Source organism: Megascapheus bottae, unplaced genomic scaffold, assembly GCF_031878675.1.
Source record: "Megascapheus bottae isolate mThoBot1 unplaced genomic scaffold, mThoBot2.hap1 HAP1_SCAFFOLD_77, whole genome shotgun sequence".
NCBI classification, from domain to species: domain Eukaryota; kingdom Metazoa; phylum Chordata; class Mammalia; order Rodentia; family Geomyidae; genus Megascapheus; species Megascapheus bottae.
Genome location: NW_028327771.1, coordinates 328,155 through 346,219, shown reverse-complemented (window position 1 = coordinate 346,219; position 18,065 = coordinate 328,155). Strand labels below are relative to the sequence as shown.

Genomic DNA, 18,065 nt, shown 5'->3' with positions numbered 1-18,065 from the left:
ACTTTTCTGCCCAGGCTGACTTCAAACCGTAATCCTTAGATCTCAGCCTCCTTAGAAGGTAGGATTATAGGATTACAGGCAACCAGTGCCCAGGTTTTTTTGTTGTTGTTATTCTTGCTAGAATCAGAACTTGAATTCAGAGCCACCAATTCACTTGGCCTTTTTGCTTACAGCTAGCATTGCACTAGTGGAGTCATGCCTGTAGTTTGGCATTTGCTGGTTGATAAAAGATGGAGCTCTACAGACTTTTCTGCCTGGCTTATCTCAAACTTCCATGCTTTATGTCTCAGCCTCCTGAGTAGCTAAGATTATAAATACTAGTAATGGTATCCAACTTGGAGTTTCCTTTTTAAAGGCATCTTAGTGTGTATTCAGTTTCTTGGCTTATTTTTATATAGTCAAGAAATTAGGGGGTAGGAGCATAGCCTAGTAGTGAAGTGCTCTGGGTTCGATTCCTCAGTATCACATGCACACACACACACATACACAAGCTGGAAATGGTGCTGTGCCTCAAGTGGCAGAGTGCTGGCCTTGAACAAAAAATGTGTAAGGACAGTGCTCAGGCCCTGAGCTCAAGCCCAGGACTGGCAAAAAAAGGGGGGGAGGTGGGAGTGTGGCCTAGTGGTAGAGTGTTTGCCTAGCATATACGAAAACCCGGGTTCAATTCCTCGGTACCACATACATAGGAGGGAAAAGCCGGAAGTGGTGCTGAGGCTCAAGTGGTAGAGTTCTAGCCTTGAGAAAGTCCAAGGGCAGTCTCAGGCCCTGAGCTCAAGCCCAGGACTGGCAAAAATAAATAAATAAATAAATTTAATTAATTAAAAAAAATAAAGGAATTAGTTCTAAGTCCTCTTCCACACTCTCCCTGCATCTTCTCTTTCCTTCCACATTATCATTAAGCACATCATGCTCATAAAAAAAGACAGGGTTATTTGAAGATTAAAATTAAAACGGAAAATACTTAGAATAGTAATTGGCCTTTAAACCCTGCCATTTGATCACTAATAATGAATGAGATTTGTTTTACATGATGACTTTTTTGAAATGTGGCCAAATGTGCTATGCTTAAAATATTTTCTGCCTTCCCAACTTCATTGCTGCCTCTGAACTTTCTTGGTTCTCACTGAAGACAACAACAAAATTGCAGGTTTTCTCTTCTCTGAAATTTGCATTCAAAATACAATCAAGATAACCATTTCTAGTTGAGTTCTGTTGGCTCAGCCTGTAATCCTGGCTACTCAGGAGGCTGAAATCTTTGGATAGTGGTTTGAAGCTAGCTCAGGCAGTGAAGTCTTCTCTTTCCATTTAACAAGCAAAAAGCAGCAAGTGGAGGTGTGGCTCAAGTGGTAGAGTGAAAAAACTAAGGTGGAGTGAAAAAACCCAGGCCTGAGTTAATGTCCCAGTACAGACAGACAGACACACAACACACACACACACACACACACACACACACACACACACACACACACACACACACACCACTGCTGCCAGCAACATCAACCTTGTGTAAATTCTTTGTCACCTAGATTTAGTAAGTTTGCTCCTCTGGGAACCCTATGAAGAATCAGGAATCATGGTTTCCTAATAAACATTGTAAGCCACATTGAAGTGCTCTTTCTGAAATGTGTTTTGCCAGTCTCATTTCTCCATACTCACCAGCCGACTTCAGTGCGTAATCAGCCATCTGCACCTGGTCCTCTCTCAGCTTTTTAAGCACATAATGTACCAAGTTTGACATTTCCTGCAATAATTGCCAGAACAGTTTTCAGTTAACAATTTCCAACCACTTCTTGGGATTTTCAACACTCACATTATTGACTTGGACTTAGGCCCCAATGCAAGTGGCAAAGTAACAGTGTGGGTGCTTCCCCTGGGAGCCCTGGCCTGGTTCTCCAGCTGGGTTTGCAATGTCCCCTTCACAGCAGTGTGGGAACACAGGAGGAGCCAAAGCTCTCTCCAGCACCCCCCACACTGCCAGAAGCATGGCGATCATTGCTGCCTCTTCCAAATCACCACACTGATTATCTAGAGCAAACACAGGCCCTGAGTTCAACCTCTAGTGTCATAAAAGAGAAAGAAAGAGAGGGAGAGAGAAAAGAAAGGAAAGCAAGGAAGAGAGGATGAAGGAAAGAAGGAAGGAAGGGAGGAAGGGAGGGAGGGAGGGAGGAAGAAAGGAAAGGAAGGAGAGAAAAAGGGAAGGCGGGAAGAAGGAATGAAAGTAGAAGGTTGGTTTTCAACCATTTAAGTTAATGTCAGGTTCTTTTATTGTGTGTATTTAGTGATATTGAGACGAATTCAGAGGTGTCTTCTCTTTCTTAGCTATTTTTGCTCATATTTGGTACTCTACCTGCTGAGAAACACCTTCACAGCCAGCTTTTTTGCTGGATAGTGAGAGATAAGAGTTTCACAGACTTTTCGGCCTGGACTGGCTTTGAACAGCAATCTTTGAACTTCATGTGTTCCTTGTATGATTTCCTGGGGCCGGTACTGGTGTGTGTGTGTGTGTGTGTGTGTGTGTGTGTGTGTGTGTGTGTGTGTGTGTGTATACCAGTCCTAGAGCTGGAACTCATGGCCTGGGCACTGTCCCTGAGCTTTTCAAGGCTTGAGCCACAGCCCCATTTCCAGCATTTTGATAGTTATTTGGAGATAAGAGTTTCTCGTCCAGGCTGGCTTTGAACCATGCTTCTCAGATCTCACCTCCTGAGTAGTTAAGCTTACAGGTGGGAGCCACTGATGCTCAGCTGTATTAATAATTTTTATGGCTGTCAAGTAATATATATCCAAATGACCCTTGGAAGAAAGGTTCTTTATTAATTTAAGTTTAACCTAATGAATGTCCCTTGCTTTTCTCTCTCCTGAAAAAAACTTGATTCCACAACCTAACTCTCCTCTTCCACTGCGGGTGCCCAAGCTGGGGACAGGAGCATCACACCTTTGGTGGGGAGTAGGTCCTTTTGTGATATAAAGTCATCTTTGGGGCACAGTTCTGAAGAAGTGAGTTTCCAGGACAAGCTTAGTAAGAGAAAGGAAGCATTCCAAAGAAACCCAGTGCTTCTCACCAGTGACTACTCAGTTTTGCACACAGACAACAGAATAAGACTGGCACACAAGACCACCCTATCCCAGTGCCATCCCACCTCCCACAGCCAGGCCTGCTTGCCTCATCCAGCACTTCTGGGCTGTCCTGTTCTTCTAAGATATCTCCAACAGTGGTCCAGCTGTAATTGTGTGAGCTATCCCTCATGTCTCTAAGCAATGCCTTCAGAACACCAATTTGGTCAATTAAAGACAGAATCTCACGCAAATTGTTCTCCAAAGTCTGGCTTTCCTTTCTGTTTGTAAAGAATCACAAGATAAAAGAAAATGGTTTCTGTGTATTTCAAAACATAAAGAATAAAGATAAAACAATATGGCCAAAGAAGAGAAGCAAAGGAACACAGAGCTGGTCCTAACTATGCTGTATCACACACACACACACACACACACACACACACACACACACACACACACAACATTCTAATGTGTATGTATACATGTCTATGTTATTTTACTTAAATCAAGTAATTAATTAATTTGAGCTTTGAGACAGAATCTTACATGTTGCCTGGCACTTGCTAGCCAATCCTCAAACTTAAGATCCTCTTGCCTCAGCATCATGGCATTATAGGTACATACTATCATGCCCAGGTACAGGTACTTTAAGTAGATTTGCTTTTTTAAGGAGGGCAAGAGAAAATGTCCAGAAAGACTCTTAAGTGACATGAAAAAGCGAGCAAACGCTATTACAGAGAAATCGCTTAAGTTTTATATTTTTATCTAACCGTTGCAGCATTTTGACAGTACCACAAGATGATACAGCAGAAAGTCTCACTCACTTTAAAAGTTCCAGTTGCTCCTTAGGCATACGAAATCTGGCCTGGGAAGAAAAAATGAAATAAAAAAGATAAATCCTTCTGAATTCAGGAATATTGTCCTTAGAGGACCTATACTCACTGTATCTGAAAACCCAGAGGTAAGCCCTGATCTTTGGAATAGAGAAGGATATTCAAAGTGAACTCTAAGATGACAACCTCCTTCCTTCTTTCTCAAGATGCTAAAGCCACCAGAGTCTGAGGCTGAAGGAATAAAAGGAGGGAAGAACCACAGGAGATGGGCATTGAAACAGATTGATTTCATCTTAAGATCCTAATTATGCCCAGTAATCCTAGCTACTCAGAAAGCTGAGATCTGAGGATCAGAGTTCAAAGCCAGCCTGGGCAAGAAGGTCCCGGACACTCATCTCCAATCTACCAGCATAAGCTGGAAGTGGAGGTGTGTCTCAAGTAGTTAGCACAAGCTTTGAACAAAGAAAATATCAGGGACAGTACCCAGGCCCAGAGTTCAAGCCTCAGGATTCCAGTACAACAAACAAACAACAATGTCAGCTCCTTGTAAGCTCATTCTGCCCTGAACAGAATAGCACAAAGGGGTATTTTACAGAAACTGTTTTCTAACGTGTGCTAATGTCATAATGGAAACAGGGTGAAATACAAGAGAAAAATCTCCTATCTTTTCTCCAGCTAAGCAATTTAATATCTTCTAATTTAATGTAATTTTTTGTGTGCTAGTACACAGGGCCTTTCACTCATTCTCCCTTAGGTTTTTTTTTTTTCTTTGCCAGTCCTGGGCCAGGGTCTGAGCTCTGTCCTTGGGTTTTCTCAAGGCTAGAGCTCTACCACTTGAGCCTCAGCACCACTTCTAGCTTTTTCTATGTATGTGGTACCGAGGAATTGAACCTGGGTCTTTGTGCATGCTAGGCAAGCACTCTACCACTAGGCTAAACTCCTGGCCCCTCCCTTAATTTTTTACTCAAGTTTTTTTTTTCCTAATTGAGCAAGCCATACTTCCACTTCTGACTTGTTAATGAGAGGTGTATGTCTAAGTTTGTCTGCCTAGGCTGGCTTCAAGCCTTGATCCTTGGATCTCAGTTTGTTGAGTAGCAAGCATTATAGGTGTGAGCCACCATTCCCTAGCTCAATGAGATGAGATTTGACCACACAGCTATTAACTGCTTTCCTCTCAGCAAAACTCATGAAACAAACTCATCTTAAAGGTCATACTGGTTGTGGTCTGTTCATCTGGGTGAATAAATTAACTTTGTTGCATAAGATAGGATTTTAGGTGTAAATCCATTCAATACTGGAGCAAGAAATTGGAAACCTTTGGATTTAAACTCTTCATTGGTATGGTCTATGACCACGGAGGCTAAGCTGTATGTTCTTGGGACACAGCAGGATGTGAACTCAGCCAAGTCTGGGTTTAGATTTCAGCTTCTACCAATTATAGTTGGGAAACTAGCCCCAGGCTGCTGTATTGGTCACTATAAGTGGATTTGAGCTGAGATGGATGTCAGAAAAGAGCTATCTTTTTCTGTTACGGCCTAGGGCGGATAATGTGGCCTTCGGTGTCTTTAGGAGTGGAAATGACCAACACCCAGGGGCTGTTCCTCACTGGGCTGGAATCCTGCAGGGAATGTATTTGTGCAGTCTTCTCCCTTTAGAGATTCCATGTGGCAAGAGATTTTGGAATGTAGCAGTTTCTGGCTGTTCTGGGAAATAGAAATTTCAGAGGCCCTAAGGGAACGGGCATGAAGTATTATGCAACCAAGAATGGAGCCACTGACTGTTGAAAGGTCAATGTGTGGATTCCATCTGGTCCTTCTGTCTGTCTCACCTTCCTCTGGAGCCATGGTGACCTTGGCCGCTGCTCCTTCATCCTCTGCCCCTAACTTCCAGAGGCCTAGCATGAAATGGACAAGGCTGGAATGCTGGGTGGGCCACAAGGGGATATTAAATGATATCTTCAGTCTGAGCTCCCTGAGACCTAACTAGTTTTGCTGTGAAGAGGAAGATCACACTGAGTAGAGTGGTGGTGTACACATACATTTAATGGTTTCCTTTTGCTGGAGTTTCTTGTGGGGTGCCTGCTGGGATCAGAGGCTATGGAGAATGTTTATAGAGCTTCTACCCATAAATTATTTCTGTTTAGATATTCTCAATATACAACCAAGATAATATACTGCTAGCTGGAAAGATATGCTAATAAGCTTCCAGGAGTCACAGTGAAATATCACCTGGTAGTGATGCAGCCGTGAACTGTATTCTGCAATCATGGCATGTAATTGTTTGGATTTTTGAGGAAATTCTGTTTCTTTAAACCACTCATGATGTCTAAATCCTGTCAAACAAAAAAGGCCAAAGTTGATTAAAAAGCTTAACTGTAAAGAGGAAACAGGTCTGTTTTCAGGGGAAAAACTGTAGGAAAAAGTTGTGCTAATGAGAAATTGCCCAAATCAATTGTCAGCAAATATAAAAATAAAACAATGGACTAAGATCACACTTAGATTCAAAGCTAGTTAGAAGGTTGAGATCTGAGAATCACAGTTTGGAGCCAGCAGGGCAGAAAAATCTGAGAGACTCTTATCTCCAGTAAACCAGCAAAATGCTGGAGGTGGTACTGTGGCTTAGGTGGTAAACCACCACCTGGAATTCCTTACTTAGTTCTTTTGCTCAAGGCCAGCACATTACTACTTGAGTCACAACTCACTTTGCTGTTTGATAAGACCATGGAGAAGCTGTCTGCCCAGGTTGTCTTTGAACCACAAACCTTAGATCTCAGCCTCCTGAGAATCTAGGATTACAGGAACCTAGCTGAAGTCAGTTTGCTATTTTGTTTTATTATTATTATTAATGAATATTTTGTTGTTCATGGGACTTGAACTCTGGTCCTGGGCATTGTCCCTGAGCTATTCAGCTCAAGGCTTAGCACTCTACTGCTTTGACCCATAGTACCACTTCCAGTTTTCTAATGATTACTTGGAGATAAGAGTCTCACAAACTGTAGTGCCTGGGATGGCTTTGAATTGCAATCCTCAGATCTCAGCCTCCTAAGTAACTAGGATTACAGGTATGAGCCACTGGCACCTGGCTCCAGAATACTTTTTTGAAAGTACTGACAGAATAGAAAAGCACTTCTGAAAACTAACAAGTTGAAACTCTGGGCACCCAGGTCCAGAGTTCAAGCCCCACAACTGACAAAAAAATTTTTTTTGATTAATTTTTAAAAATGTATTCTATCAGGGACGGGAGTTTGGCCTAGTGGTAGAGTGCTTGCCTAGCATGCACGAAGGCCTGGGTTCAATTTCTCAGCATCACATACATAGAAAAAAGCTGGAAGTGGTGCTGAGGCTCAATTGGTAGAGCTCCAGCTTTGAGAAAGTCCAAGGACAGTGCTTAGGCCCTGAGCTCAAGCCCAGGACTGGCAAAAAAAATAATAATAATAAAATAAAAAATATTTTCTATCAGAAACAGTCACAGGAGATCCTCTCTGAACAATGTGGCTGTGGATGGACTGTTAGTATCCCCTATAATTAATATTGGGACCTCATACCCAATGTTACAAGAGGTGAGGTCTTTGGGGGTATAAGTAGGTCCCAAAGTCTGCCTCCATGAATGAGATTGTCACTCTTAGAAAAGTTACTGAAGGAAGTTGCCTTGCTCCTTCCACCTTGTAATTATGCTGTAAGTTGGTGTTGTCCAGGTAGAGAGTAAACTCTCCCCAGAAACTGAATCTGCCTTGATCTTGGATGTCTAGCTTTCAGACTGGGGAGTAATGAATTTCTGTTGCTTATAAATTACCCTGCCTAAGGCATTTTGACACAGTATCTTGACCCAGCAAAGACTGTATGTAACTCCTATTCACATTCTAAAGCCTTGAGAAGTTGCAAAATAAAGAAAAAAATCATTTGTAAATATTTATAAAATATGTTACACGGAGACAGATGACATTCCTAAAAGTAGTATGTCCTCCAGTGACGTCATGGAGGATAAAGATGGTTGAGGTGGGACACTCAAGAATAATCCTCTATTCAAAGGCCAACAGAAAAAGACTAACAAGATCCTCAGTTTTCCTATTCTGAAACTCTGGACCACAACAGCTCAGAAGCTATGGGCATATGGCTGTATAGGATGAGGGTAAGTGAAATGAACTCCAGGATATGGAAAGAGGTTTTATCTTTGTGATTGTTGTTCTTAAGGTACTATGTGAAGTTACTTCTCTTATTTCTCCCCTGATGGCTTATCGCATGCTGTTACTGTATCTGACTTTGCTACCTGGTATATTGTTCATTTGAAATAGGGAAGGGAAGAGGGAAAACAAGATGATTGGGAGGGGTGGGGGAGGGGAAATTAGGAGAAAAACATGGGAAGGGGTATGAAGTAATGTACCCACTACTTGATAAATATAACTGCAACCCTTCTATACATACCATAACAATGAAATACAAGTAAAAAAAATTCTGGGCTGGGAGCATGGCCTAGTGGTAGAGTGCTCATCTTGCATAAACAAAGCCCTGGGTTCAATTCCTCCATAGCCACATACACGGAAAAGGCTGGAAGGGGCACTGTGGCTCAAGTGGCAGAGTGCTAGCCTTGAGCAAGGACAGTGTCCAGGCCCTGAGTTCAAGCCCAACTGGCAAAAAATAATCTGAAACTCTGGTCAACAGCAGATTTGAAATGAAAGGGTCCATGAACTTGAGGAAGGAACTATTAATTTTTTTAAGTCTGAGGAACAGAAAGAAGAAAGCCAAGCCAAGGCTAAGAGACCTGTGGTCCATCACAAGTGCTGTAGCCTGGGGTGACACACATGTCCTCTAGAAGAAAGAGAGAAAACACAAAAGCAATGGACTAAATAATTAGACTGAACTCTCTCAAAACTATGAGGCCCAAAATAAACTTGTTATTTACAGTAATGTAAAAGTGACTAACATGGATGTCAAGGGAATTTGAGGTCTATTTACCAGAATAAGAAAAGTCCTAGCCAGATACTGATGGCTCATGCCTGTAATCCTAGCTGATCAGGAGGCTGAGATCTGAGGATTGTAGTTCAAAGCCAGCCCAGGCAGGAAAGTCTATAAGACTCTTTTCTCCAATCAACGACCAAAAGAGCCAGAAGTAGAGCTGTGGCTCAAGTGATAGGGCACTAGCCTTGAGTAAAAGAAGCTTAGGGTCAGAGCCTAGGACTTGAGTTCAAGCCCTGTGACCGGCAAACATTTTTAAAAAAGAAAAGTCCTGAACATGAACAGATCTACTGCCAAATGCATGGTACTCCTGAACAAGTCACTAAAGTGGACAGTGGGACAGCAGGATCATGTCACTATACTCAGGTCAGAAGTCATAAACAGGACATTCAGCAGTGAATGCGGACACTAGCTCACACCTGTAATCCTGGCTACTTGGGAGGTAGAGATTAAGGACTAGGTTAAGGCGATTAGAGACTAGTCTGGATAATAAAGTTTAGGAGACCTCATCTCTATCAATGGCTGGATACAGTGGTGGGAGCCTGTCATTTCCAGTGTCACAAGGATAACAGTCCAGGTTGATCCTGGTGTTAAGTGGGACCTCGCCTTGAAAATAAACAGTGGAAAACAAAGAACAGTACAGAAAACAAAAAGAAAAACAATGGCCAAATAGATTGGAGGCATGGCTCAGGTAGTAGAGCATTGGCCCTGAAAAATGTGGGTCCTGAGTTCAACCATTAAAAAAAGGTTTCAATTTTCAAAATCTCCCTGTCTGAGCCACTCAAATTTATACGAAGTAACAGAGTTCAAGTCCCATGACCAACAAAAAAAATTTTAGAGGGTAAAATGTGATATATTAGGGATTCTTAAGTTTAATGCAACTTCTGTGATTTCAATGTACAATTCAGAGAAAGGAACACTTTAAAATTTTTCTAAAGAAAGCTTGTACTGATTTCATAACAGATAAATGATGAAAATACTTTGAGAATATGCAATTCTACTTTTGGTGCTTTCTGTAGTCCTCTTATCCCCAACTGGAAGCATTGTTATAATCTCTTTTGTCATTAGTGGGAAAACTTACCAAAAAGAAGAAAAGTCAATGTAAACACGAGAGTTAAGATAGTCTTCCATGATCGAGCTAACCTAGCAAAAGCAAAAACCATAAAAAGAAATTAAACATTGTAATCCATTACTATTAACCTTTAACTTGGACTTTATTATTGCACTCAAGTCCACAAACTTGCTTATTCTTGCTCTTGATTATTCTAGATTGAGTCTATAAATTCACTTAATTTCTAACCTATTATCTTCAAAATTGAGAGAAAAGTTTTCATGGTTGTACAGAGAGAGAGAAAAAAGGGAGAGAGAACTCTGAAACTATAGATGCTTAATATATATTGCTTAAATATTTATAAGAAGAAAATGGAAGTACATAATCTGGAAGTCTCAAACATAGATTGAGCAAAAGGGAAAAAAAAGGTTTTGGTAGAAATTAAGTATCAAGCTAAAGAACTATGGCAAAAGCAAGGAGCTGGTGGCTCATGTTTATAATCCTAACTACTCAGGAGGCTGAGATTTGAGGCTCTCAGTTTGAAACCAGACCAGGTAGAAAAGCCGGTGAGACTCATCTCCAATGAACTAGCAAAATGCTAGAAGTGAAGGTATCATTCATATGGTAGACCACCAGACTTGAGTGAAAAATCAAAACAAGCGTGAGGGGCCCTGGCCCTGAGTTTAAGCCCTATCCTTTGAGCCTCAGCCCCACTTCCCATTTTCTAGAGGTTAATTGGCGATAAGAGTCTCATGGACATTTGTGCCCAGGCTGGCTTTGAATGGAAATCCTCAGATCTCAGCCTCCAGAGCAGCTACGATTACAAGCATGAGCCACCATGACCAGCTACAAAAATAACTTAAAAATAAAATGATGTAAAACTATCAGTAAAGAGATGACTTCCATAGATGTTTGTAACTAACTTACTTGGGTAGATGTATGGATTTAACTTTCTTCATGTCTCAAATTGTAATGGCAAAGAAATCTTGGGAAAACTCCAGCTCCGCGTCACCGGGACACTTCAGTGATCTCATATTGAGCCTAATGTATCCTGCATAAAGCAACCTTGAGCACGACCAGCCAGGATAATGGGCCATTACTACAGCAGAGACTTCCCTAACCCACTTACCTACCTGTCGAAGTACTGCTTAAAACCACACTCCATTTCAACAGTAGTGGTCACGTGGAGCGTGGTGAAAGGTTCACTGTCTAAAGAATCTCATTTAGAAATTATTGCAGACTCTTTGTGTTTGGGTGCTGGTACTGGGTCTTAAAACTCACAGCCTATCCAAGCTCTCACTTGGCTTTTTTTACTCAAGGCTGGTGCTCTACCACTAGAAACACACCTCCATTTCTGGTTTGGGATTTTTTTGTTGTTGTTGTTGTTTGCTGGTTAACTGGAGATCATTTCTTACAGTTTTCTGCCCAGGCTGGCTTCAAACTGTAACAATCAGATCTCAGCTGCTTGAATAGCTAGCATTACAGGTGTGAGTCACCAGCACCTAGATATGGCCTTTCTTGGTGGGCTGAATTAAATGAACATGATTAATGATTATATTACTTTATCTACTAAAGGTTAGTTTCTGTCTTTTCACTCTCTGTACCTCTACTTATCATTGTCTGTCTCTCTCTACCCTCCCCCATCTCCCCCCCCCAAAAAAAAATCTCATGGGCCTTCACCCAGTCTCAAGACTCTGCCTTTTAAGGGTGAACATGATTATTCCAACAACTCTACAGCAACCTTAATTTTTCTTGATATTTTTGTGTCTACACAAGTGCTTCACTGTTACTATTGAGATGGCTATGCTATTATTTTCCAATGATCTCCTTGGTAAAGTGGTCGATAGCTAAGTCAACAATTAGCCCTGTCTGCTTTCAGGTAACACCTTGTCAAGGCAAATTTAGTTATTAGCTCAAAATGCGTATTCATTATGAGGCCGTTTATACAATTCCTATGCAATTGTATAATACAGGTGCTAAGAATCTAATATCAAGCGCCACTCCTCAAAGTGCATCTGCTGGCCCTTTGAAGAAAACTTGAATGATCCCTCAGGTTTTCAATACTGCTCTTTAAGAAGGATGCTGTGTATGCACTGGTGGCTCTTATCTATAATCTTAGCAATTTAGGAGGCTAAGGGCTGAAGATTAAGGTTTGAAACTAGCTCAGGAAAGGAAAATCTGTGAGACTCCAAGTAACCAACAAAAAAGCTGGAAGATGTGACTCAAGTGATAAGAGTGCCAGCTTTGATGAAAAAAGCTAAGGGATAAGCTCTTAATTCAAGCACCGGTACCAGCACAGAAACAAAAACCAAAGGAGGGTTTCTTTTTTATACTCTGTCCCCAGTCTACTGTAATTAACCTAAACATCAGTGACATAGAAAGAAGAAGGTATGCCACCGGAAGTGCTGCAATTAGAAAGAATCCAAGGGAAGTGTTAGGAAATTTTCTTTTCTCATCATTTTACAGAGACCTGTCTTAATGATGGGATCCTTCTAACCAACTACAGCTGTTTCAGAAGACCATACCCGTTTGCATCAGGGAGTTCCTGCTCTGACAGCAAGTTGTCAATACTGGAAGTGCTGCTGGGTTCTTCTGAGCAACTCGGGAAAAAACGGGTAACCCTCCTGAACTTTGGCCTTCCACTCATTTTGTCCTGGCCAGAGTAAAGAGCTAGTGGAATGCTCTTCCCCTATTTCATGGAAGACTTGAAGCTGCGCGTAACCATTTTTTATTTGTATCTTATTGTGTGGGTGTTTCTCCTACAAGAGAGAGTATGGGAGTGGGAAGATTCTGAAAAGCCTCAGACCCTTCTGTTGCATCACTCTTGGTGACACCTCATAATGACAGATCCCCCAGCAGGCCCAGCAGGGGATATACACAAACCCACCTCTCAGCTCCTTCCCTTCAAGTTATTTTAAACCCACTGGGCCTGCTGCTTTTCTATAGCTACGCTGGGTATATTTTATCTGTGTGCTTGCTCCAATGCTATTTTGGAAAATAGCAATAATAAAGCATCAGAAATATACCCCAATACTTCCCAGTGTCACATCCCCCCCCCTGCTTTTTTTTCCAGTTGTGGGGCTTGAACTCAGGGCCTGAGCACTGTTCTTGGGCTTTCTTAAGGCTAGAGCTCTACCACTTGAGCTACAGTACCACTTCCAGCTTTTTCTATGTATTTGGTACAGAGGAATTGAACCCAGGTGTTTGTGCATGCTAGGTAAGCACTCTACCACTAGGTCACACTCCCCACCCACATCTCCCTTCTTTCCTAGAAAATTACAACCTGAAAATCGATACATTCCACTTCCATCATTTGAAAAATATTTTACCACTCATAAATATGCATTCAGTGTAATACTTTTCATGCTTCAAACATATGCTATTTTTGACATATCAAGATATATTAATCTAATTTAGTCATTTTCCTTGCTCTATAGTATTTTATTATATATTACACACATATGTAAACATTGTATTTTATGTGTTTTGCACATACAATATATGCAATATAATACATACTATATAGTATATATATTTCATGTATTGTCTATTTACATATATATAAACCTATTTGTCCATCTATGTACAAAGGTTGTTCCTAGGTGACTAAAAACAGAATGACAAGATTGAAGGAATAGCTGGGTTGTTTGGGGTGTAAAATTGGAGGGTGATATATACATATATATTTTTTGTGGGTCATGGGGCTTGAACTCTGGGCCTGGGCGCTGTCCCTGAGCTCTGCCCCTCAAGGATACTGCCCTACCCTTAAGCCAAGAACCACTTCCTGTTTTCTGGAGGTTAACTGGAGATAAGAGTCTTTGGTCCTTTTGTGCCTAGGCTGGCTTTGAAGCTTGATCTTCAGATCTCAGCCTCCTGAGTAGCTAGGCTTACAGGTGTGAGCCACCTCCACCTGCCCAATTTTTTTTTTGTTTTTGTTTTTGGTTTGTTGGTTGTAGGGCTTGAAATCTGGACCTGGGTGCTGTCCCTGAGCTCTTCAGCTCAAGGCTAGTGCTCTACCATGTTAAACAGTGCCACTTTCAAGTTTTCTGGTGTTATTTGGAGATAAGTCTCCTGGACTTTTGTACCTGGGCAGACTTTGAACCAAAATCCTCAGATCTCAGCCTCCTGAGTAGCTAGGATTACAGCACCCTGCTGGTAATTATTTTATCTTAGCACCTGATGTCATCTTACTTTGATCTGTTTTAAAGTGTGTAACATTTGGAGGGACATTAGAAAGACAGTAATAGAGGGTCCTCATCTCAAATCCTCCCCACTTCCAGAAACAGTAATTAGTAGACATCATGGGGAAAAGTACCTTTGGGGAGCTTTAGGATCCAGGTAGAAAGTTGTAAAATTCCAGTGAAAAATGAACCAATCACAAATCTTTGAACAAAAGGATACATTGGTGGGCTGAGAGATTCCACAGAGCACTACAACAACAGACTGAAATTGCAAATGTGAATACAAAAGAAAGTCAATGAACTCAGAGAGAAGTCATTAGAGCTAGCCAGTTAGAAGAGAAAAAAGTAACAAAAAGAAAAGTGTGAAGAAAGAATACAGGACCTGAAGACCCCAATAGAATTAATGAACAAATGTATACATTACTATATTGTGAAAATTCTAAGCAAAAGAAGTGACAGATACATTATTTTTTTTAAAAAAAATGGCTGAAAACCTCCCATGTTTGTGAAAATTAGGCTGAGGAGATGAAAAGCCATCAACTAAGATTAACTCAACCGAGATTACACAGAGATATCAAATTTTCAAAACAGGAAATTTTGAAAGCAGGAAGAGAAGTGACATCACATACAGTGACTGTGATAAGTCACAGGACCATGTGAGACATCAGCAGATTTCTCTGCAGAAAGTTTACAGGCTTAGGGATAGTGAGATCATACATTCAAAGTAGTAAAAAAGAAAAATAGTGATTAACCCAGAACACTTTACCAGGCAAAGTTGTCCTTCAGAATAATGAGATAAAAACATTCTGGCCAGGAGTTTGGCCTAGTGGTAGAGTGCTTGCCTAGCCTGCCCAAAGACCCGAGTTCAGTTCCTCGATACCATATACATAGAAAGAAGCTGGAAGTGGTGCTGTGGTTCAATTGGTAGAGCGCTAGCCTTGAGAAAGCCCAAGGAAAGTGTCCAGGCCTTGAATTCAAGGCCCAGGACTGGCAAAAAAAACATTCTTGGACATGAAAAGCTAAAGATGTCACCATGTGTAATAGCTTGTTATGATTTGCCTTATAGGAGAGGAAAAGGAAGCTAGCCACTCACACCTGTAATCCAAGCTGCTTTGGAGGCTGAGATCTTAGGATCATGGTTTGAAGTCAGTACAGGAAGACAAAGACAAGAGACTCTTATCTCTAATTAAGTAGCAAAAAACTAGAAGTAGAAGTGGATCAAGTAGAGCACTAGCTTTCAACAAAAAAGAACATGAGACCCTGAATTTAAACCCTACTGCCATAACAAAAAAAAAGTGATACAAAAGACCATGTGCCATGGCTCACACCTATAATCCTAAAGTTGGTAGATAAACTACTTTTAACTCTAGCATACAAGTTAGAAGATAAAAGGATGAAAATACTTAAATCAACAACAATTTTGTCAGTGGATATACAATATGAAAAGATATACTACAATATTCATGTACACATGTAAAAATGCAACCAGATATCTTGAGTGGATGGATGGGATTGGAAGAAATGGGGGCTTGGAAGATGCATTGTACTCATAAATCAACCTGTCAAATTGGAACTCTTTTTTATGTTTTTTTTTAACCCACCCTGGGGCTTGACCTCAGGCCCTGCGCACTATCCTTGGACTTTCTCAAGGCTAGTGCTCTACCACTTGAGCCATAGCACCACTTCTGCCTTTTTCTATATATGTGATACCAAGGAATAGAACTTGGATCTTCATGCATGTTAGGCAAGCACTCTGCCGCTAGGCCACACTCCTGGCCCCTGGAACTCTTTTGTATAATTATTTAAAGATAAAAACTTAATAAAGCATGACATCAATAGTATAAAAAGATGAAAGAAGTATAAGTTATCAGCAAGCCAGGCATCAGTGGTTCACACCTGTAATTCCTAGCTACTTAAGAGACTGAGATTAAGGAATATATATAGTTCCAAGCCATCTTAGACAGATAAACCCAAGAGACTCTTATTTATCAAATCTCAGAAAGACATTGAGGGGTGTGTGTGTGTGTGTGTGTGTGTGTGTGTGTGTGTCTCCTGAGTCTTGAACTCAGGGCCTGGGTACTATCCCTGAACTTTTTTGCTTGAGGCTAGCACTCTACTGCTTAAGCCACAGCCCTCCTTAATGCTTTTTGGTGATTATTTGGAAATAAAAGACTCATGGACTTTACTGCCTGGACTGGCTTCAAACTGCAATCCTCAGATCTCAGCCTTCTGAGTAAGTAGGATTACAGGCCTAAGCCATCAGTGCTAGATAAGAAACTGAGATTTTCTCATCATAACTAGATTGTCCTTGTGTCCTATTTTCATTATGGCCCGTTACTTAAATTCTTATTTGATCTACAAATTCTTATAATTCAATAGCCTTCAAAAGTCAAATGTTTCTAGTAAGTAATGCTTTTTTCTCAGGATTTCAATTAGTATGGAAGCTGATCAGCTTGGGTGAATCCTGCATTCCCAGTTACTTTGATCAACTGTTTTCAAATACACTAAACTGCTCATCAGGTGATACAAAGCACTCTGTTGTGTGAGTGATAACCTAAGTGTTTCTCTGTATAGAAAGAAACAAATACATTGCGTTGCTGTATGAAGTTCTGATGACATACATAACTGGGCCAGCTAGATCCTTGGAATTCCTCACCATATTATATTACAGCTGAATCAAATAAGGCAGTATTCATTTTTGTTATACAAAAATCTGCTTGTTTTAGTTATGTGCATAAGTATTGCATATGTTGTTTTGCACACCACTGCATTTACTGGAACTGCTGAGAGGACTGTATATATGATTTCAAACCTAAGTTGATTCTTTTTCTCACTCTTGAAAGGAGTACTTCTTTGTGAAAGCAGTTCTTACAGCTTTGTTTTCAACCCATTAAAATGTTTTATATATTACTCTAACCTGTTGTCCTCCATATTCTATTGTCCTAATTGTACTGTTTTCTGATTTGTATTTATTCCTTGAGACAGTAACTTTTTGAATAAAAATAAACCTACAGTAAAAAAAATCTGCTTGTTTTAGTATTATTTGCATTTCCAAAGTGGTACTTGCATAACTGAAGCAGCACTTCATATAGCTTATGTGGTCAAATATCTATGTAAGCTAAAAAGTCATTTTGTTGTCCTGATACTGGGTCATGAACTCACAGCAGAGCCTATATAATGTGAATCATACCACCAGCTTTGCGGTTTTGTTTTGTTTTGTGCTTAGGTGGAGACTTGTGTGTCTGGACGAGATTTGAATCACCTCGGTAACTAATATTATAGGTGCACACCACAGGTGCCTGGCTAAGATGTCTTTATGAAAAAAAGAAAAAAAATTTAGAAAGAGAAATCTCAATGGTTGGAAATGAATTGATGTCCTATTCTCTTTCACAAACACACGCGCACACACATACTGCAGTACCAAGAATTGAAGACAAGGTCTTGTGTGTTTCTTTGAAAATTATAATAAGGTATCCCTCACTCTCACAGGGGGTTAGCAGAGAGTAATTGTGCCCACTATTTAGCCAGGATGATATGAAGCTTTCTGGGTGACAAAAGTGTCTCCTACTGAATGAATTCTGCCAAAGCTCTCATTGCATATTCACCCTATCAAGCACGTGCGCGACTCTAATTAATATTTTCAGGTACTAGCAGTTTTCTTTTTTAAGGTGGGACTGTGTCTTGGAGAACGAGGTGGTAGACGCTCCCAGCTTTTCCGGATTGCTTTGCCGGTGCGGGACGGCGGGGAAGAGTGGCGGGAGCGAGCCCCGCATCCCCCACCGCACACACACACCCACCGCGCCCCTCCCCTGGGCCCCGCCTCCTGAGCCTCGCCGGGCCCGCCCCCGTACCCGCCCCTTCAGGCCTCGCCACGCCCCCAGCACCGCCCTGGGCTCGCCAGGGCGCCCGGCAGTTGACTGGTTGCGCCTGCGCGCTATGCCCCGGCTCTGATTGGCTTACTGGCTTGCCTAAGGCTGCCCCTATTGGCTGACAGAAC

The 18,065-nt window shown here is 41.2% G+C and overlaps 1 protein-coding gene across 11 annotated transcripts in view; it reads right to left on the bottom strand.

Annotated features, from left to right (window-relative positions):
- LOC150039223 (SUN domain-containing protein 3-like) overlaps nucleotides 1-18,065 on the bottom strand; it is a 43,720-nt gene that overhangs the window by 8,675 nt on the left and 16,980 nt on the right. For 2 of the 11 annotated variants that reach the window (XM_090327928.1, XM_090327926.1), the window contains exons 1-6: nucleotides 12,413-12,675; nucleotides 9,918-9,979; nucleotides 6,113-6,216; nucleotides 3,876-3,916; nucleotides 3,161-3,332; nucleotides 1,657-1,741 (exon numbers count right to left, since the gene is read on the bottom strand). In XM_090327928.1, the coding sequence (XP_090184054.1) occupies nucleotides 1,657-1,741; nucleotides 3,161-3,332; nucleotides 3,876-3,916; nucleotides 6,113-6,216; nucleotides 9,918-9,979; nucleotides 12,413-12,534 (586 nt within the window). In that variant the 5' untranslated portion in view covers nucleotides 12,535-12,675. Of the gene's footprint in view, nucleotides 1-1,656; nucleotides 1,742-3,160; nucleotides 3,333-3,875; nucleotides 3,917-6,112; nucleotides 6,217-9,917; nucleotides 9,980-10,814; nucleotides 10,881-12,412; nucleotides 12,677-18,065 lie in introns of those variants that run through there. The other 9 variants (XM_090327925.1, XM_090327931.1, XM_090327924.1 and 6 more) reach the window with 9 other exon arrangements.